This window comes from Felis catus, chromosome A1 (genome assembly GCF_018350175.1).
Source record: "Felis catus isolate Fca126 chromosome A1, F.catus_Fca126_mat1.0, whole genome shotgun sequence".
Lineage (NCBI taxonomy): Eukaryota > Metazoa > Chordata > Mammalia > Carnivora > Felidae > Felis > Felis catus.
This window is the reverse complement of record NC_058368.1, coordinates 146372783-146397860: the sequence shown is the minus strand read 5'-3', so window position 1 is coordinate 146397860 and position 25078 is coordinate 146372783. Positions and strand designations below refer to the sequence as shown.

Below are 25078 nucleotides of genomic sequence, written 5' to 3'. Positions count from 1 at the left end.
AACATCTCTGAAACAGAGTAACCAATGAAAGGGAATAAAGACAAATGCACAGAGCTGTGTAAGGGAGCCTCTATTTCAGCAAACATTGTTTATTAAAGACCTAGCTTAATATCAATGAAATTAACTGCAGGATAGAAGGCCAAATTAAAAAGTAAAGTATATCAAATATTGTTATATGCTTTATTTAATTTTCAATAATCTCACGTTCTGTTGGAAATAAATTAACTTTCTAATAATGCAAATGTTGAACTGTGGAAAATGGTACATGGTGTAGTCCTCACTTAACAAGATTGAAAATGCATACTAATTAGCATATTAAAGACTGACCTATTTAGAAGTAAGGAAATATGTTTAATTTTTATTAACTCAGTGTTTTCCAAACTTACTTGGTCACAAAACATTTTTAGCAAAGAAAATTTTTAACGTTTATCTCCTGGAATATAGGTTTAATGGAATGAAGATCATGTCTAAGAAAATATTTTTCTAGTTCAAAGTTATCTTCCTATTAGTACTCAATTTTAACTATTGTTTTTTTTTTTTTAAATAAAAACCAATGGAAAGCAGTGTCTATAGCATCTTTTTCAGAATCCATTCTTGGTTTCTTAACAATAATAGAATCATCCCTGATACCCCATCATCACTGTCACCACTATTGGCCCCTGCAGTTTTAATAACCTTTGGGTCACCAAAGTCACATCACAATGGCGGCCATCATAATGTCTGAGAGTATTACAGTGTACGCCAAAGACTAATATCTCAAGACCAACTCACACAATACATATTTTTAAAGTTCTCATTCATACTGCAACACCATTTCCAGTCCTTCTGAATAGCATAAAACTCGCCTCCAAGGACAAGCACCAGGGCATCAGATCAAGAGAGATGGAAAATGTAAACTACAGTGCTTAAATTCTAGAGTTGTTTCTGTTGATTTTAATCACTTTTGGTGGGATTTAATGATGGTGCCAATTTGTGTTAGGCAAATCATCTCCAAATCAAGGTGGTCAATATTTCTCTGCACCAAGCAAACCAAATATTAGGTTGAAACACATGAAATTGCCAACATTTGGCCATTATTGATGCACAAAGATCTCAAATTGCAAATAAAGAGACATTTAGGGGCACTGCCTCTAATTATATCTTAATTTAAACAAAAAAAAGGAAACTGTGAATTTTTATGATGAAACAGAAGGGGCGCCTGGGTGGCGCAGTCAGTTAAGCGTCTGACTTCAGCCAGGTCACGATCTCGCGGTCTGTGAGTTCGAGCCCCGCGTCAGGCTCTGGGCTGATGGCTCGGAGCCTGGAGCCTGTTTCCGATTCTGTGTCTCCCTCTCTCTCTGCCCCTCCCCCGTTCATGCTCTGTCTCTCTCTGTCCCAAAAATAAATAAACGTTGAAAAAAAAAATTTAAAAAAAAAAGAAAAAGTAGGATATCACAAAAGGCCTTATGGAAGAGAATATACCCAAAACTGGTGAAGCGAATTTATACTTAAAAATCAGCATCCAGCATACTCCACCTTAGTTTTGAACATTATGGGAAAATTTTTTTTTCTTTTAATGAAGGAGATTTACCAGCAAGATTACGTTACAAATAAAAACACAACAACAACAACAACAACAGTTTCAAAGCAGTGTTTTTGAAAATTGTGAAACCTCTATACCTATTGTGAATGGATACTTATTCATTATAGGCCAACTTCTAAAATCTTATATGTGGACTCAAATTTTACAGGAACTGTGCACTGTTGAGTTTATTATAGGAATTCTTGAAAACATTCATTTCCAGGGAGCCTGGGTCGTTTAAGTGTGATAGTAATGATAGATATGATCATCTGAGTTCTTGATGACATTGTGAAGATACTGACTTATTCAACAATGGAAATGCTTTATGTTCATACTTGATATGTGAGATAATAAAGTCCTTATCATTATCTATACCTGAGTGCTAACTGCAGCTGAAATCATCCCAACTCAAAAACAAGCTAATGACTCTTTAGACCACAATTCTGAAAATGCATGTCATAGAGTACAGCATGTAAACCAGAGAGAAGCATGTAGATAATTTAAGACAACTATTTAGTAATTACACAAACAGTTTACTATAGCCCCACTTTGTACATGACTACATAATGCTCAATACGAGCTTAGGCACTTTTATATATTTTGAAACATTTCACCAATGGGGGTAAAAACACTTTCAAAGTATTTAACATACATTTCCATCAAAAAAAACAATATGGAGAACACACACAAATTGTATTCACTAGATGATTTTTTTTTTAATTTATTACATTCCTTTTCATTGCATGACACTGAATGAACCAGGTACTGAGGGAGTACCACCTTCAAGCAGCTAACTACCCAATGTAAAGAAACATATCTTCATACTTTATCAAAACTCCGACATACGGAAAAAATCTAATATAGATGTAACTGGAATCTTAGAAAAGGAGAAGAGAAAGAACAGGATAGAATCTCCTTAACATGAAGAAGCCAGGGGGTGCCTGGGTTTGGCTGAGCATCAGACTTCGGCTCAGATCACGATCTCACAGTGTGCGAGTCTGAGCCCCATATAGGGCGCTATGCTGACAGCTCAGAGCCCAGAGCCTGCTTCAGATTCTGTGTCAGATTCTGTGTCAGACTCTGTGTGTGTCTCTCTCTCTGCTCTTCCCCCGCTCATGCGCGCTCTCTCTCTCTCAAAAATAAAAAAGTAAACATAAAAGATTTTTTAATAAATAAATAGAAAAGAAGCCAGAAGACAATGCAGTGGCATCCTCAGTGTGCTTAAAACAGACAAACAAAACAATCAAACAAAAAACTGCCAACCTACAGATCTATACCTGCAAAAATTCCTTTCAAAATGGAAGGATTTCAAAGAAACCAAAACCCAAAGAATTTAAGAGCTAAGGTGCACTAAAAGAAATATTAAAGGGAATTCTCTAGGTTGAAGAAAAATGACGTTCAATGAAAACATATAAATGCAAAAAGAAATAGGGGCGCCTGGGTGGCGCAGTCGGTTAAGCGTCCGACTTCAGCCAGGTCACGATCTCACGGTCCGTGAGTTCGAGCCCCGCGTCGGGCTCTGGGCTGATGGCTCAGAGCCTGGAGCCTGTTTCCGATTCTGTGTCTCCCTCTCTCTGCCCCTCCCCCGTTCATGCTCTGTCTCTCTCTGTCCCAAAAATAAATACACGTTGAAAAAAAAAAAAATTAAAAAAAAAAAAAAAGAAATAAGGAACAAGGTAAAAGCTAAAGAGAAATGAATAGTGGCTTTTCAATACTACAATAATAATCCTTTATGAGGTCTAAAATAAATGGCAAATTGGAATATATGTTACAATAATGCAAAAAGTTAAGTGGAGTTAAAGCGCCCATTATCTAGGGAGTAGGAAAGTTAAATTAATGTCAGACTATAATAGGTCATGGATATATGTTGCCATCTCTAGGATAGTCACTAAAGCAAAAATATAAGAGTTGGTAAGTAACAAATTAATAAAAGGAAAAAAATAGAATAATGAGAATAAAAGAGTACATTAGCAGATCTAGATCTAAATATGTAAATAACTATATGAACTATTAGTGGAATAAACTCTCCAATTAAAAAGAAAGATTATTAGACTGGGTTTAAAAAACAAGTATGGGGTGCCTGGATGGCTCAGTTGATTGAGCATCTGACTTCAGCTCAGGTCATGATCTGTGGTTTGTGAGTTCAAGCCCCGCACTGGGCTCTGTGCTGACCGCTCAGAGCCTGGAGCCTGTTTCAGATTCTGTGTCCCCCTCTCTCTCCGCCCCACCCCTGCTTGTGCTCTGTCTTTCAAAAATGAATAAACATTAAAAAATTAAAAAAAAAACAACTACAGATTTTAAATATATAAAAGATTGAAAGTGAAAGAGTAAAAAGAGATGAAAAAGATATATCATGTAAACATCAAGGAAAAAAAAGTTGTTATAGCTATACTATTATCAGACAAAGAACTTTAAGGGAAAGAAGCAGTACTAGACCAACAAGAGAGATTTCATAATAATAAAAAAATTCAATTCCCAAAAAGATACAGGAATTCTAAATTTATATCCACCACATAATATATAAATAGTATACAGTCTAAGTCTATATTTAAAACTACGTCTGTGTATTTTTAAATGTCTACATGGACATTTGGTAGTATTATTTAATATTTATTTCCAAGCCTTTTATTCAAGGACTAAGTATAAATCACTATTCTGCTACCTTATTTGCTTTGCCATCAAATCAAAATAGAATATCCAACAAGGATATGAACATTCACATTCATCTTCACAGTGCATTAATGTCACCAAACTATATCTTTTTCCACTTAAATGTGTGCCCACTCCATTGAGTCAGAAATCAAGGAGTCCATATACTCCACCCTTCCTTTATTAGGAGCCTTAAATTGTTTTATAAAAATGAAGGCATCAAATACACTTAAATTTAAAATATAAAATCAAACTCTCCGAACTCTTAGATTTTAATAGAGTGTTCTACTAAATGAAAACAAGGAACGTTAGCACAGGAAGGGTTCTCAGAGATAAGTTCTGTAGTTAGACTTTCTGGGTTAGAATCCCAGTTCTATACTTTACTAGCTGCATTGCCTTATAAGTTTTCTAATCTTACTGTGCCTCAATTCTCTGGACTGTAAAATAACAGTATATACTTTGTATGATTGTTGTTGCATGTAAATAAAGTAATGCATATAAGAAAACTAGAATACATTCTGGCACCCATATAAATGTTTAAGTCTGTAGCAGTTGTGGTGGTGGTAATGAAGTTACAGTAATAGAGGTAATGGAACCATAATAGAAGAGTAATAGAAACAACAATAGCAATATTAATAGTAAAGAAGTAGAAAAAGGGGGAGGAACAATAATTGTAGTAGAAGAATCAGAATTAGAAGAACTAGTCACAGTAGTTACCAGTGTCAGAATAACTGTAATCTTCCAGGGTTCATAAACTCAAATACTTCCAGAAATCATGCAAATGATATCAATGAATAAAGTGAACCAGATTAAATATAAAAGCCCTTTCTGTGTTAAGGACTATAGAAAACTAGGGAATCTATGTCTTTTTTAAATGCATTCAGATTTATTATTTGGAAGACTCATGTTACCAAGGGGGAAAAAAAAAAGTACAGGACCTAGGTCATACCAAAGACCAACAGTCACAATCTCTGATACAGTCTCAAGTTATTCATTTATATTTAAAAAATATATATGATTGTTAATATGGCTACCCATTATGCTTGAGAAATAACAGGGCTAGCAGTACTCGAAGTTCTTTCTTTTTTTGTTCCGCCATCCCCCAAATTACAACACTCCCCACAAAACCCTGAGTGCCACAGATACATGTTTGCAACTACTATTTCTCATTACCAGTGAGTTTTACCTCAAAGCTTGAAATTGGCACTAAGGATCTCACTTTGAGTCCTTCTTCTGCCCACCCCACTTGTAACTGTTCCCTTTCACTACATCTTGTATTCAGACTCTGCTTAGCAAGCCTGCTGATATCCATCCTTCACACATACCCAGCCCCCCCCCCCCCCCCCCCAATGAAGCTGCAGCAAGTATCATGTCAATGCTGGTGGGCTGGCAACATTCCAGAACCTCATCACTGGTAACCTTCCTATCCCTTTGATCTAAAATATGGCTTATAAATGATGTTGATGAACTGGTTCAAGGAACCAGATGCGCTGTTTGTGCTGGAGATCCCTGTCACAATCACAAAGAGGCAAGAATCCTTTATACTACATTATAGACATTCAGCTGATTTAGAGAGGATCGCTACATTACCCCCCCCTTTTGTCTCAACCGGATCATGGTTGCAGTTACACAGGATCAGTAAAAATGTTTAGCTTCATTTTCCAAGGACAAAAATGACCCAGGCTTTCTTAAGTCTGTTTTACAATGAATCAAAAAACAATAAATAAATAAGACAGTGCAACCCCTTTAGCATTTCTTATATATAAATATTCAATCGCACCCATAGTCATCTACATCCACCTAAAGATCTCACACCCTTACATTAACAGCTTCATAAAAACTTGGTAGTACAATCTGATTTAATTTTCGCAATGATACACAGCTATTACAGAACCACAAAATCAACCCAAGATGGAACTTTTTAGAACACCAAGATCCGTATGTCAAACAAATAGAAATATATGAGTCACATACAGAATTTTAGATTTCCCATTAAACACATTTTAAGAAGTAAAAAAGAAGTAAATGAAGTTAATAGTAATAATACATTTAACTCAATATATACAAAATAATTATTTCAAGATTTAATTAATACACAAATGCATTAATGAGACATGTTACTTCTTTTCTCATACTACATTTCTGAAATCCAATGTGTAGTCTATACTTCGATCACATTTCAATTTGGACTAGCCACATTTCCAGTGTCCAACAGTCTCAGGTAGCTGGTGGCTACCTTACTGAACAGTGCAGTGCACAGCCAGAAAAATGACGGTCCGATGAACTGACAGATTGTGATTTAGCTTCTGTTTGAATGCTATTTTCTCTTCTTCCCATCTTGTCATGTAGTCTAAACTGCAGTTTCCTTTTAACATATCTTATTCCATCTTTTCTCATTTAAATACCATTCTCCTAGGTCAATGATTCTGAATCATGTTTGGAATATAGTCCCCATTGAAAATACATTAAAAATTTGATACTTGCTCTAGAAGAATGTACATTTGCATTGTTAAGAGTTGAACTGCCCACCCACCACCACCAAAAGGCATTTTGGAGTCTTACTCCCTGGTATCTAAGAATGTGATTTTATTTGGAGACAGAGTATTCACTGAGGTAACACACAGGAGAACCTTTCTAAGCCTCAGTTTCCTCACTGGAAAAATGACGGGCTTGAACTAGAAGATCTAGATTACTGAAGTACATAATATCTTTCCTCAGCAATTATGTATAAGAACCCATGATTGCTAGGAAATATACTCAAACTGCACTTCCTGTTTTGTGACAGGTTTTACTAAATCAAGCTTTTTATTTAGAATTTATAAATAAATGAGCCTATGATAAACAAGCTGGATAAGATTAAGGGAATAATCTGTGATTCTAAAGTTGAATTTCTGACTAATCTCTTTGGCAGTACATGTTGTTACCCCTCTGTGAGTAGACATTCACTGTTTGAAGCAACGAGCTCTTTGATACTTAGAGATTTTGGATTCTGTTCTATTTTTAAAAGCTACTATATCAGTATTCATCAACTGTTTGACATAGCCATTCATTTATTTTCTAAAAGGCTATTCTATAATCACACTTCCTTTCAGGAAGCCCACCAACTAAGTAGAAGCCTAAATTACTGATAGCAGTTATACAGGGACCTTCCTGTTGGTTAAGAATCAAGACTAATTAAACTAATGTGCTAAATCGCGGGCTAATAATTACGCAGAAAAGTGGTAAGAAAGCTTATTTTATTTGTTTTAGTGGTTGTGTACCTTTAAAATAAAGCTAAGAAGAATAAAACATTCTAGAATAAGTATTTTTCTTATTTATACTTTTAGTAAAGTTGATTTAATTGGTCTCTAATTTTAAGAAATCTTGTCAATTTCTGCTAAGAGACATAATTATAATTTTAAAATATTGATTATCTTAATAATTTAAAATAAATAATTAAAAACAATTAATGAGACATTAAAATAATTCCTCTCATAAAGGCTACTTAGGAGCCAATTAAGCATAAGTTTTCAAAATGCTTTATAAGAAAAAGCCTTTTTCTATGAAAGAAGCCCAATCTTTCCAATAATTATTCACACACATTTTGAATTATGTTAACATTAAGAAATGTTTTGTAATAATGATTAAAATTCTTAGACTATTCATATACATTTTAAAATTATTTTCTCATGTAATTTTACTATTATTACAGGTCAAAATGGCTATAGATATGAAAAACTGCAAAACCATAAATTATTTTTTAGTTTATATCAGACATTATTGAGGTCAGTGAAAGCCCACCTGCAGTACTCAGATGCTATACTAATTACACTCTGATCTCTTTGTATTTTGGTGAGGTTCTGTTATTCAGGAGACCTACTCAACCTCAAGTTTCTCTGCAGACATGGACATCAGGTGTTATCTTGCTCTGTACCCAACAAACAGATTTCCGGTAGGAAAGGTCGTTTCACTATAACTATAGTAAATAATGTATAGTAAATAAATCTATAGTAAATAACCCAACAGGTTATTTTTCCATTGAATTAAAAAACAAAAACAACATAAACATTAAAAAAAAAAAAAAGATCAGATTCTGTGTCTCCCTCTCTCTCTGCATCTCCCTGGCCGCATTCTGTCTCTCTCTCTCTCTCAAAAATAAACATAAAAACAAAACAAAACACTATAGGTAGGATGAGTCCAGACTAAGCAGGAAGTCCTTTAAAGCCACGAGGAGTTAATACAGACAGACTAGGGGAGAGTGAAAGTGACCCATTCCATCCTCCTTTGTAATCCAGAGGCTGAGCTATAAATAGAGATCACTGCAACCAGTTTATAGATCATAATCTTAATCTGAAAGAAAGCAAAATACCCATGAACTCTAGGGCTTTACTATGCAGTTTAGTTTACTTCTTAAACTAAGGCTGTAATACCGTTGCTACCTACCTAGAAACTCTAAAAATTAAGACCTAGAAACAGTAAACCTTGCTTTATATTTTTACAGAAAATTATAAAATGTAGTTGTACGGTGGTATAGACTGTGACATTCAAGATTCAGAATTCTTCCAAGATCTTTTAGCTAACAAACTTTTAAATGTTTTTAAAGGGTTTTCATACTATATGGTATCATACACATAAGCATGATATACTTCATTACATTGGAGTACTGTCATCAGTTATTTCCTCAACAATCCTAATGATGGGAGGGAATTTAAAACTTTGGAGAAAAAAAGTAATAAAATAGATTGCCTATGCATAAAACTGTTACCTATCAGTTTTCTGTAAACTACAATATCCCTATTGTACTTCTGGATATATATATATATATATATATACACATATATACATATATATATATATATATACACACACACACATATATACACACATATATATATGTGTGTATATATATATCTCCAAATAAAATACATATATATATCTCCAAATATATATATATATATATATATATATATATATATATATATATATATATAACAGACCTTTTCCTTGAATGAATACTGTGAATCACCAAGTGTCTTGGTCTCACTAAACTTATATTATGCAGGAATAGGGTAAAAAAAAAAAGGGAACAACTCATGAGGAAATTTGGTGGTTTCAATAATAATGAAAATACATTTGCATAATAGAAATGACTACCAAGTTAAACATTTAGCCATTTCAATAAATGCCTTTCTGGAAGAGTTAAATGTATTAAATCCCATCAACTGCTTTCCTCTTGTTCTTACTGGAGGGAAAGTGTACATGAAACTGCACTACCTACAATAAATTCAAATATTTACTTGTACAATAAGAATAGGTAATTTATTACCAAGATGGCAGAATAAGTCCAGGAAAAAACTTTCACTGCTCTGGTCCAAATACATAGTAATAATATACAAAATACCAAATGACAAAGCTATGATTAAATATATATTCATATATCCCATGGACTACTAGTATATTTTGTCTCTGTAAAAGAATGACATATATAAGGAAAGTTATTTTTTGTTTAATACATATAATATTTTTCCTCAGATGTATGGAATCTAGTTCTTAATTCCAGATGAAGCATTTTATATCTGACGTTCTTTTTTTTTATCCCTAACCTTAAGTTTCCTGAATAATTCTTACTGAAGCAGAAGGAAAAGAACAGCTAAAATTTAAAATGAAAGTGCTCTTAATTCTTTTTTTCATGCTCTTAATTCTTGACATCAAAACCTGCCAAAAGCAAGTTAAATGCAATAAATAAATAAATAAATAAATAAATAAATAAATAAATAAATAAATAAAACAAACAAACAAACAGGATTGGATGCCTATAAGTCAAATATGTAGTGAACTAGATTTGAATTAAAGAAAATATGCCATGTAAAACATAGAAAAAATGTACAATGAACTAAATGTTTTTTGAAGAGAAGAGAAATTCTGCCAAATTTAAAATAGAACTATTATAGTAAAGCTTTGCTTAAAACAGACTGAACACATAAAGGACCCCATTCTCATATACCCATTATTTAACCACACATTTTCTCTTCAAAAATAATTTCCATCTACTTCAAAGGTTGGTGAGATACTCTGAATAAGGAACAAAATCAAAGACCATTGTACTCAATAAAAATTCTGAACATTTAAGTTGGAAAGAGTACAGATTCCCTTTTTAGTGAACTTTCAATTACATGTGATTATTAAAGAATGACTTCATTTTTTATTGGGTCACTAGTGTAAAACAAGCATGCCCTCCAAATAAAAGGAAATTTAACTCTGATGTGCAAAAGTGAGAGTGTGTTTGAATGTGTGATCCAATTCAAATCTAATTAGAATCAGATTAATCAACCAACTTATTGAATCAATATCAGTAAATTTCCATGGCTGCAATTAGATATCTTCCTGTGTCTTTGTCCATTTATTCTGCTTTCTTTCCTGTCATTAAGCAAAGCTCCCACGTTCCAAGCTAAACAGATCCTGTCACTTGTCCATCTGATCCCATCTTCGCCCATGTACTCAGAGACAGTACTCCAGCAACTGTGGCAACATTTGCCCCCCTTCCTTCCTTAATCCCATAAATATGCAAACATGATGTTATTTCTGTCATCTAAGAAAACAACAACAACAATTCTTGACTCCAGCAAGCTGCCCCTCCAGCAGCTTGTTGCTGCCCCTCCAGCAGCTAGCCAGATCTTTCCTTTTCATTACAGTGAAACTTGTTACAAGTGTTGCCTAGGCTTGTTGTTTCTTTTCCAATTATCTTGTCTCATTCTTTTTGAATTTCCTCTTCTTGCTATTCCACTGAAAACGTTTTATTAAGATCCCCAATTTGTGTTGCCAAATCCATCAGTCAGTCAGTCAGTCCTTGATCCTCATCTTCTTACCCAGTCTGCGGCATTCAACTCAGTTTATCTCTAGCTTCCCCCTTGAAATACTTCCTTGACTTGCTCTCCAGGATAACACTCCTACAGTTTCCCTGCTACCTCCAGGCTGCTCCCTCAGCCTTCTCTGCTGGTCTCCTCATCTTACTGACCTCTACACATCCAAGTGTATGTACTAAGGTGGAGTCCTTGGATCACAGCCCTTTTCTGACTTCTCAAACTCCCCTGACAGCTCAGCCAGCTTTAAATATCTCCTTACTTAGCCTTCCCCCAAACTCCAAATTTGTATATCCAACTCCATACTCAGCATCTCAGACTTAATGTTTGTAAAACTCAGTTCCTAACCTTCCTCTTGTAGATTCCCCTAATTCAGTAAGTCAACTGCATGCCTTCAGTATTCAATCTAAAAAACTTACCATGGTTAGTGTCTTCCTCTCAGGAGCCATACTCAGTTCATCAACAAATATGCTGCCTCTAGACATACCTAGAATCTGCCTGTTGTTTATCATCTTCACTGCTACCACTCTGGTCTGAGCCACTCACATCCTTCACTCATTGTTGAAACAGTGTCCCACTGCTATATCTTCTTGTAAGCTTATCACACTATGTATACTCTATTCTCAGCACAACAGCCAGATTGATCCTGCTAAAACTGTAAGTAGGATCCCATCACTTGATGTTTGCAACCCTCCAACAATGTCCAATGTAATTCAAAGCAAAACTTGAAGTCCTTACAATAGCCTGTAAGGCCCTACACATGATCTGGCCTCTCTCTACCTCATATCATCATTCTTCCTATCTTCATCTTCCTACTTTATCCATACCTCCCTCCATTCTATTGCTTGAATATATCAATAAAAAGTTAACAAAAACTCCTGCATCAAGACCTTTGTACTACCTGATTTTTTCTGCCTGGCATGCTTACCCCACAGACAAACTTGTCACATTCTCACCAAGGCCTTTTCTGGTGCCCTGGCTAAAATCACGACCTTTGTCCTACTTTCATCCTGACATTTTCTATCATCCTTCCCTGGTTTAGTTTTCTCTTCAGCATTTCTAACTATCTACAACAGTTTATACTCAATTTATGCATCTTGTTATTGTCTATTTCCCTGACTAGAATTTATAAACTCCATGAAAGTAGACATTTTTGTGTTTTGCTCTCTACTGCATGGAATAGTTCCTGGTACATAATAGGCACTCAAAAGGTATTTGCTAAATAAATGAATCAAACATTTATTTTGAGAATACGGGGCTTCTGTCAGAAACCTAAGTGTAAGATGTGTTCAGAGGCTCTTGCCTCTAGGAAACGTTTAAATCTCTAGAAAAATCATCCATGGGTTTAAATCTGAGGAACTGAGTGAGGCTCAGGTACCTTAACTTAAACTGCCATTTTTCCCTTCTCTTCCCCTGTAACCCATCTCCCCCATTACAATGTCTTTTCTGAATAGCAAGAGAAGACTCAACCTCAAGATAATGTGAAACATTCTACATCCCCCTGCTTACCCACCAATAGCTCTAGCTAGGTGATCTCAAATGTTACAGGCAGCCAGCTTCAAGCTGGAGATAACTAGCATGAACACGTATCTTGCTTATTCCTTACGCACCCTTGTAATAAGGAATAGTATGACTTGGAGGGTGTGTATGTGTGTACGTTTGCTTATTTTGTTGCTAATGAGTTGTTGCATATTATAATAAATATTATTTTCAACATTAAGTACTTGAGGTTTTAGACTAAAAACCCTAAAAGAAGTTTTGTAGAAAAGAGTTTTTACTTTTTGTTTTTTTAATGTTTATTTATTTTTGAAAGAGAGAAAGTGGGGGAGGGGCAGAGACAGACAGGGACAGAGGATCCTAAGCAGGCTCTGCACTGACAGCAGAAAGCCTAATGTGGGGTTCGAACTCTTAACCCTGAGATCATGACCTAAGCTGAAGTCAGATGCTTAACTGACTGAGCCACTCAGGTGCCCTGAAAAGATTTTTTTCATAACATTTTTCATTACAGTTTATTATCATTAGAGTAATAAGCCAAGTGAAATATTCCACAAAGGTAATAAATGTATATCTCTTACCTGGAGCTAACACAGAGGGATCAGGCAGGTTCTCACTTTCTTCATCAGTACTTTCATCGTAGACTGCATCTCTATCAGCGGTCATTTCAGAACATGTTGTGGCTTCCCTAGAAACAGAGCAAGGTAGAATTATCAAGTATTGGCTCACCCTTGGTTAGGTATCAAATTCACCAGTAAGATATTATAAAAAATGTCCCTGAAAAAATACTGTAGTTAAACATATATTGAAACATATGTGATCAAGATGAAAGCACTTTAAAGACTATCTGTTAACTCTCTTAAGAACAAGCTTCTCTTCTACATAATCTAAATGTGGCTAATGTTCACTGTAATTAACTCCTGAATCAGTTTCTTATCACATCATTCATCTATCAAAATACTATTCCTCCAAATTACCTTCTGTGGATCACACAGTGTTAAGTGTTTTACTGATCTCGAAGCAGTCTGCCTTGCATTTGATTGCCCCAAACTTCTGAGACAGGTACCTTTATTCTTATTATGAAGATACCAAGTAAGACACAGAGTTTAAAGTATTTGCCCAAAGTCATGTACTAATAGATATCAGTTTCAGACCAGCACCTGAACTAGGAACATCTGACATCAAATGTTATATTCTTTATATGATGACATTACTAAACCTGTGCTTTCTCTCAGTTTCAAGGCAATAGATCCAAGCCTGTATCCACTAAAATAAATAGTGGATAAATGATAAGTAAAACAATAAAACAATAAAAATCAGACTAAAATAATTACAGTTGTCCAAACCATACAAGCTGTAAATCCCCTGTGACTTTTCCTTAAAAATCAAGTACACATCCACTCTCAGCCACCTGATTCCAAGATTAACCACTGCTTAGACACCAAAATGATAAATGTGTATTCAACTCTGCAGTTTTGCAGAAGATAAAAGTTTTTAATTAATATATTTTTAATGATGTCTAAGAATTAAACAAATAATACTTACTTAAACCATGTGACAGTTTTAGGATTTAAGTACAGCTATGACAGTGGGGAGACATGGAGAGATCATGCTGAGAATTCTCCAGCCCACTGATTCCAACAGCCAGAGCATCTCACCTCAGACTAGCAAATGATCTCCTAGGCTACAAAGTTGGCACCTAACTTTCATTAAGTTTGGGAAGAAATTCCATTTAAATTTATGTATCTGTCATCTCAAAACAGACACTCCAAATACCTTTCACGCTCAATGTTCCTTTCTGGTTCTTGAACTTCATTTAACAATTTATGCAAGCTTCTGATCTTTGCTTTCTTCTCATTCAGCACTAGAATAAACCGCTTATAAAGATCAGTCTCCAAAGCTTCCTTAGCACTCACACATTTTTCAAATCTAAAATGTAAATAAACAAATAAATAAATCATGCAGTTTTCTTTAACATTAATATTATTTAACCCAATAGTGAAGATGATTTCAAGAAAACTTTTTAAGTAAAGTATAATTAAAAGTCACTTTTATGGGTTTCCATTGATTTAAAGTTTTATATAGATAATTAAGCAAATAATGAGAATTTATTGTTTATTAATGTTAGTAATTTATGTAGTGAGATAAGGATCAAAATTGGAAAATGATACCAAAAAGGTTCAAAACATCTAAATGCTTAAATGTTAATAATTTATTCACATCTACAATTTATTTCCAAAAGGATATTTTTTATGGGAGAAACTTCACACCAGAGTAATTATAGCCTACGTTTCCTGTATTTTGCTAATATTACTATAATATTAACTGTGATAGTGTTTTGTGATTAAATGATTTACCTAATATGTTTTCCCTAAAGAGATAATGAATTGCTCCACAGCAAGAACATGACTTGTAGAGTTGTGTCTTCAGCACCAAGCATACTCACTCACATATGCACGTATATAATGAATGCAAGTATTTAATCTGAAATTCCTAGAAATGTGAAACACTATGTATCTCCAATTTTAGATACATAAACATAAAATTTTCTGTCATTTATAATTCTTTCTACAATGTTCAAATAAGTGGACAAAAGACTATACTAATTTTAATCTCCCAGATGTAAGAAAGCTAGTAAGCAGAGACTGCATATGTAAGATTTGTGCATACACACAAACCATGAACACACGTATATTTTAAAGATTCAATTTCATGTAAAATATTCTTGTAAACGTAGTCTTGCTCTGCCTAGTTTTCTCTTCATTATTTATTTATACTTTTGTTGTTCTATACAGGTATTCTAGTATTTTCATGATATCTGTATTTATGTGTATATATTTCAGATATTTACAATATATTATTTCTTCAGTGAAAACTTAGAAACAAAAATGTCAAAATTTGATACCTTTGATATATATGTCCTTATGCTTTCAACAACCTACCTATCTAGAGATGTAAAGAATTAGGGCCTCTTATGGAATGAAAAGGAACAAAAAGTAGTATAATTTCTGGGAGTAATTATAGCACTCTTACAGTATAGTCATTGCCAAGGCTGTCAACTCCATAAAGGCAGGGTGCAGGTGTGTTTTATTGACTGCTTTATCCTCAGTGCCTAACACAGTGTTTGGCATTCGAGAGATGAGCAGCAGCTATCAGAAAAATGAATAAAGTAAGGGAGTTACTATGGACATCTTATAAGGGAATGAAGAACCAGTGATTCTGAAGTTATTTTTCACTCTTTAACAGCTATTCACCACTGTAATAGTAACATTTTTGATCTGCTTCAGCTTCTAAAAAATCTGTGGTAAATATTAATACAACAGTACTCCTTTTACCAAGCAAAGCTCTTTGAGAAAGATGTATACCAAAAGGTGTAGGGAAAAAAACAGCCAAAGCTAAAGAGGAGCTGGTAATACTGATGGCTTATTTTAAGCAGGGATATGTCAATGCATTTTTATTTCATATGCAAAGCATTATATAAACATTCTACATAATTTTCTTGAACTACTTTCTAATGTAACGTAACAAAAATTTTAAGAGACGAGTAGAATATATATACCACTAAAATACTTGAGTATATTATAAAATACTTTAAACAAAGGCAAAGTAAAAATCAATTATAAGAATGTACAATAAAAATCTTGCATATTATATAAAGTTTTAGGAACAGTAATCAATTAGTTATTTACCTGATTTAAATGCATACTTAATCTCCATATAAGTCACTTCAATAATTCTTAGTTGAAAGATTCTGTGCACGTAACAATTATCAAGCACATTTCAAAACCTTTATTAAAATTAATATTTAGTATAACATATGGATTTAAATGAAAATATCAAAATAAAATATCATATAATCTGTGTAAAGAATACCATCAATCCTAATGAGTAGCATCACAACTACACTGTCCAAGTTAACATGTCTGTAATGGGAGAGCACACAATAGAATAAATGGCATCCCATGACTTCACTTCGCTTGGTTTTAGAAAACCTTAAGGATTTTCTGGCAACTAAACTTCTGATTATCAAACTGGATGTCACTTCCTAGACAAAACTAGGAAGTAGGGGTTGACTAGGAGAGAGTATTAATGTGAACAGTTTCAGGACATAAATTTACTCTTAATTATTAATTTATCAACAAATTTAGAGAACACTATCCTTCTATTCAATATTCAGTAACTAAGAGGTATATACCATCTGCCCCATCCCATTTTTAATGCCAATTCTCTCTTACAGCATTATGATGTTACGATGCCTTCCATGTTACTTGCCTCCTGTCAACCTTCCACAGAAAGAACTAGACAGGTATTAGAACATGAGGCCATTTAGTGCAGGAGAGACATGGGATTCATTGCTAAGTCAGTGATACTAAAGGAGAACTCACATACAACTAGATTCCAACTAGATCTCTAAGCAAAAGCCAAACCTAATGAAACCAAAGACAATATCAAACAGCAAAGGACTAATGATGTTTCACCCTTTCAACAGTGACTAGGACAACAGAACAATAATGTTAAGGTTAATTATTACCCTAGGACTGACATATCTATAAATGTAGTCCAAAAACAGTTATCAAAAAAAATAAAAAAATAAAGACGTCTGGGGAAAATACTGAATATTCAAAATAAAATATTTCTGCACAGGAAGACAAAGAATCTAAGAAGAACATCAAAACATAACAAAAATAAGAGCAAAAACAAGGGAATTTCATGCAAAAACAAAATCCAAAATAAAACAGATTAAATGATAACCCAAAATAAAACAACAGCCACATAAATGTGAACATGTGGTATTCAGAAATAGTGCAGTAACTCCTGTATTTCCAATCAGCTCTGGCCAAATTTATATCTAGGTCAGGGTTGTACAGCAAGAGAAAATGTGAATAGAGTTCAGAGGACAAAGAATACTAAAAAGAACTGGAAAAGAAAGCAGTGGTAAAGAGATTTAATAAGCCTTTAAGTACTGAAGAAGATGGTAAACAGCTGTTCCTCATCCTTTCTGACGACAGAACAAGAGGAAATGGCCTTCAACTATACCATGAAGGACTCAGATTACCAAGAGATGGAAGGAAGAATTTTCTGACTGTGACTGTTCTTAAACATTATAATGGGCTACCAAGGGGAGTTGAAGCTATCTCCTGAGGTGTTTAAAAATCAGACTGAATTCATCTGGATATAATGTGATCCTAGCTTGAAGGCAGAGAGTTAAAGCTAAAAGAGCTTTCAAGGTCTCTTCTATTCTAATGATTCCATGAGTGTCAACCCCATTCAATCTGCTGAGAACTGCCTCCAATTATAGGTTTAATAACTGTAACTCAGAATAAAGCTGGAGAGTTTCTAACTTGATGTCTGAATGCAAACAAAAGACCTATTCAGTAATATAGAGCTTGAGAGTTGTATTTGAAATTAAATAGGAAAAACAAGTGAACTAATTACAGCTAATAACCCAAGGACTGGTATATAATATTTCTAATGTTTTCTCCTTTATCTAAACTATACAAAATTAAATTGATCCAGTAATGTCACTTGCTCAAAATGGAGCTAAGACTGCAATTAGTAAACAGTTAATAAAAAATAATAGCAAATATATATGTTAAAAGTCTGTACATTAAAGCTCATTCTTTTTACTCATACTGTAATTCCTCATTCCTTATTCAAATTTCATTTATTCTCTACTGTCATCCCAAATGGAAATAGCTTTAGAGTTGGTTCTGATTATAATTATACATTTTTAAATAACAAAATATATGCAAAAAAATCCCCACAAAGTAAAAAAAGAAATTTAATCCACAATTCCAGACATACACTATTAAGATTTAATTTTCTCCCTCTACATATTTTCTATCTAAAGATATACTTTGAAAAAACTGGCACTCTATTCCTCCTTTTGGTAACTCACATTTCTCTTCTTAACATGTCATTAACATTTTCCATGGTACAAGCATATGTGTATATGACTGCCTTTTGCTCATATTAATATCCTATTGTGTATTAAATTTATTTCAGACCTATCTACCATAGGCTCTAAGGGAATTCTCAGCATCTATTTTGTGCTGCTCATCCCCTTAGCTCTCCCATGCATACACAGTCTGAAACAATGATGGGGAAGAAATGATTGGAACATGGATGGACACTCTTATAAGAGTATCAGAGGCCACCCAGAAAACTGAACTGTGTCCAGGCCTAACACAACAGTCCCCACTCTAATGATTCTCTAGTTTCTATGTCTTCAGTTACCTAACTTAGTATGTTCACAACCTATTTCTAATTTCTCTAAAGACTCTTGATCAGTACCACTGCTTTATGAAAGCTGGAGATGTAAGTCCTTTGCTCATTTTCCACTGTACTAAGGCTCTAGAGAGAGAACACTTAAGAAAGTACTGCATGGCCAAAACCATGATATATTTATAGCTCCTTAAAATGGCCACTTTCTCCTCTGATAGAAAATAAACCATTTGAGAAATTTGGGAAATAGATAAAGCTACTAATCTAATATCTGGAAATAGATAAAGCTACTAATCTAATCTAATAATCAAGAGCCTAGAATTCTCTGGAGCAGGCTAACTTTCCTCTGCTTGAGGGGAAGGAGGGCACCCCAATGACACATATCTTCAACCCCTGAGGAAAATATGTGACCCAGTATTTACACAAAAAGAAGAGCCAGAACATAATAAGACTGGTGATGAGAGATACGGTTGTGCTTTTGATCAAAAGGGAAACCTTTTGCCACAATGATGCAAAAGCACTTTCTGGGTAGTTCAAAAATAGCAAATCAAGCATCTGTGGGCTACATGTTGTATACACCCCTCCCCCACTGTCTTACAGCACAGGGTGCATTTGTCTCCACTGTCTCATCTTTGTTCCCTGCTGCTTTCCAGTGTATGGCAGTGTGTTGAATACTGATGAGATAATACCTCTTTCAACCTCTGGCAGACATTTTAAAGCAATTTGTTCAAGTACCAAGTACCCAGTCTGCATTTTTGTGAGCAATTTGTGGATCAAATTTCCTATCATCCTGAGGGTATTCTGAGTTTTAAATACAATGGCTTATCACAACCATAGTACATCTCCTTTAATTTGATTTATTTTGTATGTAAAATAGAAAAGCATATCCAAACTATACATATAGACTCCAAAACGTGATTTCTAGCCCAGATATATGATAGTGATTCATACTAACATGATTTTAAGGAGATAAGGAAGATCAAAATTAACTTATTTTTCCGTTTGGTTTCTTAACATTTACAATTTTTTTGGTCTCATTTTTATGTAATTGGAGATAAGTATTAATTCAGAGATAAAAGAAAAAAAGATACTTTCTTAATATAGTAACTGAGAGCCAAATATAACCAAGTTTTAGGTGTTAAGTTTACATATCCTGCATTACTCGAATGTGTAGAAACATAATTTCATCTAGTCAACATCCTTTTCACAAACATACACTGACAGTAGTAAACCCTTCACATTTTTTCATGTACTCTCACATTTACTAACCAATGTCCCCATAAAACAATCTTAGGGGTTGTCCTGAAAAGACTCTAAGTTAGCAAATTGTTCTTATGTTTTAGAGCTACTGGTTTGAATGAAACATAAAAAATCATCTACTGGATATAATGGGCGTAATGATAATATTCATTATTATATACATTCCATAAAACTCTTTCAGATGTCACCATGTATATATGTACAGACACATGCATATGATAATGTCTCCGTAGACATACCAATGTTCACAACATACATTTTATTTCCTTCAAACATCTTTTACATAACAGAGTAATAAAAAAATATCTCTGGAGCAGCCTAGATTATGAATGTTACACTTGAAAAAATGCATAGAGAAGAAAAGTGACTTTTTTCATTGTTTAAAAACTAAGAGGCAAAATCAGGAAAATAATATATTCCAAAGGTCTTATCTTGCATCTTTTTAAAATGTCAGTAGTATGAATTTTCAGTGAGCAAAATAAGTCTCTATCAGGAGCTGAAGTGCACAGCATCTGAAATAGTTACCATTTGTGTAGACATTCCAATAAGAAACCAATTGTGCATACTGACACTTCATGTCTCTTTTATATTCGTTATTAATCCTATAATTTGAAATAAATCTCAAATACCAACATCCTCAATTTTGATTAATATTAATGGATTCTGATTCTCACTGCCTGATTACCACTTACTGTTTGTTAGTGTGCTGGTGCCACCAAGTACTAATGACCAGAAAGTGTTAATGTACTACTATAATGTACAGTAATAACCAATAGTTTGGTTTAATCATATTAAGTAAAGAGTTTATTTTAAATACAGGCTAGTCTCCATATATTATAAGCTTACAAATCATTACCATAAAGCTATAGCAATATAAAGAGCTTAGTATTTTTATAATACAAGAATATTAGCACACACCGTCCTTGAATATCATTCCAATCTCTCAGAAGCCTTTCATTTTCCTTCTGCAGGTGCTCATTTTTGGCTTGGTTTTCCGCAATGGTGTCCAGGCAATCACAAATAAGTTTCCTAATGACCTCAGCTGGACTTGCAACTTTCTCTAGATTGAAGGAACCAAGTCTAAACTAGAACACAAGGAAAACATTATTAGTTAGGGGAGAAGATCAAAATCAAGCAACACAGTTTTAAATATACATCATTTCTTCTGAGGGGGAAGAAAGTGTAAGATTCAAATACAGTGCATTTATCAAATATAAATATAGTGAAGAAAAACTGAGCAATTCCCTACCTTCTTACTGAAATTTATCATAGAAAACAACATATAACCCAAGAATAACTTGTATAAGTGGTAAATCACTCTCCCACCTCCTACTAGAAAACAACTGAGTACATATAAGCATACAACCATTTGTTTGCTACAACTTAATGTAAGTCCCTGCTCAAAGTAAGAAAAGGAATTGTACACAGAGATTTATACTGTAGTTTCTGTTAATAGCGATGATAACAGAATAACTGACATAATCTATTTCTAAATAAAGAGCAAAATTTTAGTAATAGTTAAGAGACATGCAGGGTTTCAGGAAACTGATAAACCTGGTACTTACTTATGTATCAAAAACCAATAATGTGTTACTATAAATTACAAACAACAATATCAAATGTCAAGTTTGTGCACTTCTTCATAAAGGTAAGACTTGTGAAGATATATTCTCTACTGAAAGGCACATAATAAAATAGTATTAATACAGTTTCATTATATATATATAGAATTTAGGAGGGAAAACAGCTTCTTCTCATTTGGTAGATAAAGATCCTGAAATATAGTGATTTAATCAGAAATATTCTTACTAGTAAAATTAAAATTATTGTAACAACTAAAATAAGATTTTAAAAATAATAATTACTATATAGTTAGTATGCCCTGAAGCTGAAATTTAACTCAAGCATAACACAAATACAAACTCCTCTAATCATCACCAAAACAAAACTATTATGGTCCACATTACAGATTAGTAAACTGAGGTTCAGAGCAGTAATCTAATATACTGAAGGAATAAAGTCACAATCATACTATGCAATGCTGTTACGCTGTTTCCTGACATTAAAGGATATCCTAATTAACAAACTAGTAAGAGCAAGAATTAGGTTCAGAAACCACACATAACTCTGAAGAGAGATTCTAACGGGATGGAGTTTGGGGCAGAAGTGGGAATGAAACTGAGGGTTTTTAGTTGTTTTTGGTATTTTTTGGGTTCCTAGATCAGTAATTTCTACTATGACACTCATCTATAGGAACGTTTCTAAAATGTCTCGCTTTTCAAAAGACTGTTTCTATAAACATGTTATATTCAAACTGAGAAGTATTTAACAGTGATTGATAATTCTGAGAAAAAAATCCTTATTATTCAATGTACAAATAAAGCTGCAAGTCAGTAAAGTGAATATCCAATATTTATAATAGGTAGCATTTTATAAGACATTTCAGTTAATTTATATGATTTAGGAAGATTTAGGGCCATTTAGGAATTTTTAGGATCATTTAGAAATAATTTAGGAACATTCAGGTGTTTAACTCCACAAAGTAAACTGTTATGGATAAATTGTGCTTACTAATTTGCTTTCAATTTTCAGATAGAAAGCATAAATAGATGTCTTAATACCACAGAAAATCTGCCAGAAGGCTTAAATACTGATAATTCCTAGTTGTTGAAAAGCATTCATTTATAGTCACTTAAAATGTAAAGAAAAACAAAGAATATTAATATTCTTCAGTATTATACTACATTTGAAAGGACTAAGTAGTACTGTGGTAGCTACAAAAAAAAAAAAAAAAAAAAAAAGTGTGTATGTATTTGTATGTGTTTTTGAGACCCAAGCAGATCAGATACATCTGCTTAATTCTTCAATTTGTTTCATCTCACCTTTTCCTGTTTCCTAACAAAAGAAGGTAAGTCAGATTAAGAAAAACTCTTTATTTCAATGAGTACAGGCAGTTGTAATAGGCTTATATATGCAAGCAAAATTAAGCAATTGAAGTAATGTTTACCAAAAGAGACCTAGAAAAGGTTAAGAATTTTTATTTATTCAGTTGAAATTATTTCAGGCTATTTGTCACATCTGATTTATTTATTTCTCATACACTTAGAATCAAATGGCCTAAAAACATTTGCAGTTTTCACATATGAGTCCTTTTATAAGCAGAGGAATTTAAATTAAAAAGTTTTATGTGTGTGAAGCATACATAAATTGAAAGTAGATTTGAGGGCAAAAAAAGAAAATAAATTTTAGCATTTACTTTTTGAAGCATCTGCTAGTATAAGCAAACCTAAAAAAATAAAGATAAAGATAACCTATAGAATATAACTTTTTGAGTTGATACAAAACAGAAGAAAAGTTAAGCTTACTGTTAGGTAATAGATTACATTATCAGTAAAGCGTAAACCCACAAACTAACTCTGTATTTCCTCATTATCAAAATTGTCAGCTAGCTTTGACTAAGATGGACATTTTTAGAAGGGGAGAGTTTTTCATCATTTGAAAGTTTCAACAATGACAAAGGGATAATGAATTCATGCCACACGTTGATCATGAATAAAGTAATTGGTAAAATACAAATGCACAAATAAACACAGGCCCAGCCCCCTAATCGTCTATCTTAGAGAAGGAAGAAGGGACAAATTCTAAATGACTAATAACAAGCAACTTCTTTCAAAATACCATTTACGCTTATATATTCAAATTCCAAAAGAGACCTCTTAAATCTTTTCTTGGCTATTCACTTTAGTATAAACCTAAAATGTCATTTCTTCTTAGGAATAAGTAACTATTTTCTGTTTCTACTTTCTAATTATATTCACTAGTTTTTGGACCTTTAAATGGTGTGAACATGTTATTCTAAACAATGGAAATATACAAGAAGTATCTAGAAATTCAATCCAAGAAGAGAAATGTACTTGAAATATTCAAGTTATTTCTTAGAAGAAAAGTTATATACTCAGAGTTCAGGTTCTTTCCAGTGGCCAGATGAAAGAATATATAACATTAGTAAAATATACAAAATAAATACTGTGAATAATTACTAACCAATTCCTGGGGAATCGTTTGTGGCTACTGTGAATGTTTCTGGGGAGAGGAGAGTTGTCAAGGTGTGAGTTGATATTCTGCTTAGAATACATCAATTAAAGAATCTGAGCTTTGATACATTATCAAAGTAGTCTAAGTTATCTTGCAGAAGTAATCTTTGCTACTCTCCCAGGAACCAAAATATAAAGCTAAAGGAAAAGGAGGAAAAAAGATACTTGATGTTATTGCTAGGCAAATAAATGATGGTCAGATAGGACCTCATTTCTTTTCAGTATGTGTTTTTAAATTTATTCCTATCAGAGAAAAGTTTAACTGTATCTAGATATGTATACAGTAAAAAAGTAAAGCTTGCCCATTATAGTTTATAATACAGAATGTTTTGACTATTTTAGACAAATACATAGTCTCCAAAAACACCTCCTGCAGGTCCAGGCCCTGGACAGTGTATGACCCCTTTTTAATACAGCAGAACTTGCAGGGGCAAGACACATAACAAGTTAGTAAAACAGGTAAAAGACAAATACATAGTTACATATATGTAGCTTTGATAATACAAAGTTGCAAAATCCAGTAATACAGGAAATCAGTCAAGTTAAAAAAGAAGCTGAACTGTATTACTTTGGTCTACTTATGTTAATTATCACTTGCTCATATTTTGGATCAAATATATTTTTACAAAGATTTGTAACATGAACCCTTTGGTTTAGTGGACTGTTGAAATGTTTACTTTGTATTTAAATAAACAACATTACAAAAGTACTTCCTAAAGCAGTAACACGTCTAAGTTGACAATTGGTCAGATTTCTCTTCTAAACTCTCTAGAAGTTAGAAAAGAATACCAATAAGGACTTCTTCTAAAAAGGTAAGACAGTTATATATACCGTGAGACCACTAATATCACATTTCCAACTATTTTCTTGTAATTTCTTACAGCTCATTAAAAAAAAATGTTTAAATGTCTGAAGATGATTGTATGATCAAGCAAGCCTCTGCATATTTTAGATCC

The 25078-nt window shown here is 33.4% G+C and overlaps 1 protein-coding gene across 5 annotated transcripts in view; it reads right to left on the bottom strand.

The window, feature by feature from the left end:
- The window catches only part of XRCC4 (X-ray repair cross complementing 4), a 307462-nt gene that overhangs the window by 197984 nt on the left and 84400 nt on the right, over positions 1-25078 (bottom strand). For all 5 annotated transcript variants that reach the window (XM_019836335.2, XM_011284386.3, XM_011284381.4 and 2 more), the window contains exons 4-6: positions 20947-21113; positions 14320-14472; positions 13125-13231 (exon numbers count right to left, since the gene is read on the bottom strand). In XM_019836335.2, coding sequence (XP_019691894.1) covers positions 13125-13231; positions 14320-14472; positions 20947-21113 — 427 coding nt within the window. The remainder of the gene's footprint in view (positions 1-13124; positions 13232-14319; positions 14473-20946; positions 21114-25078) is intronic.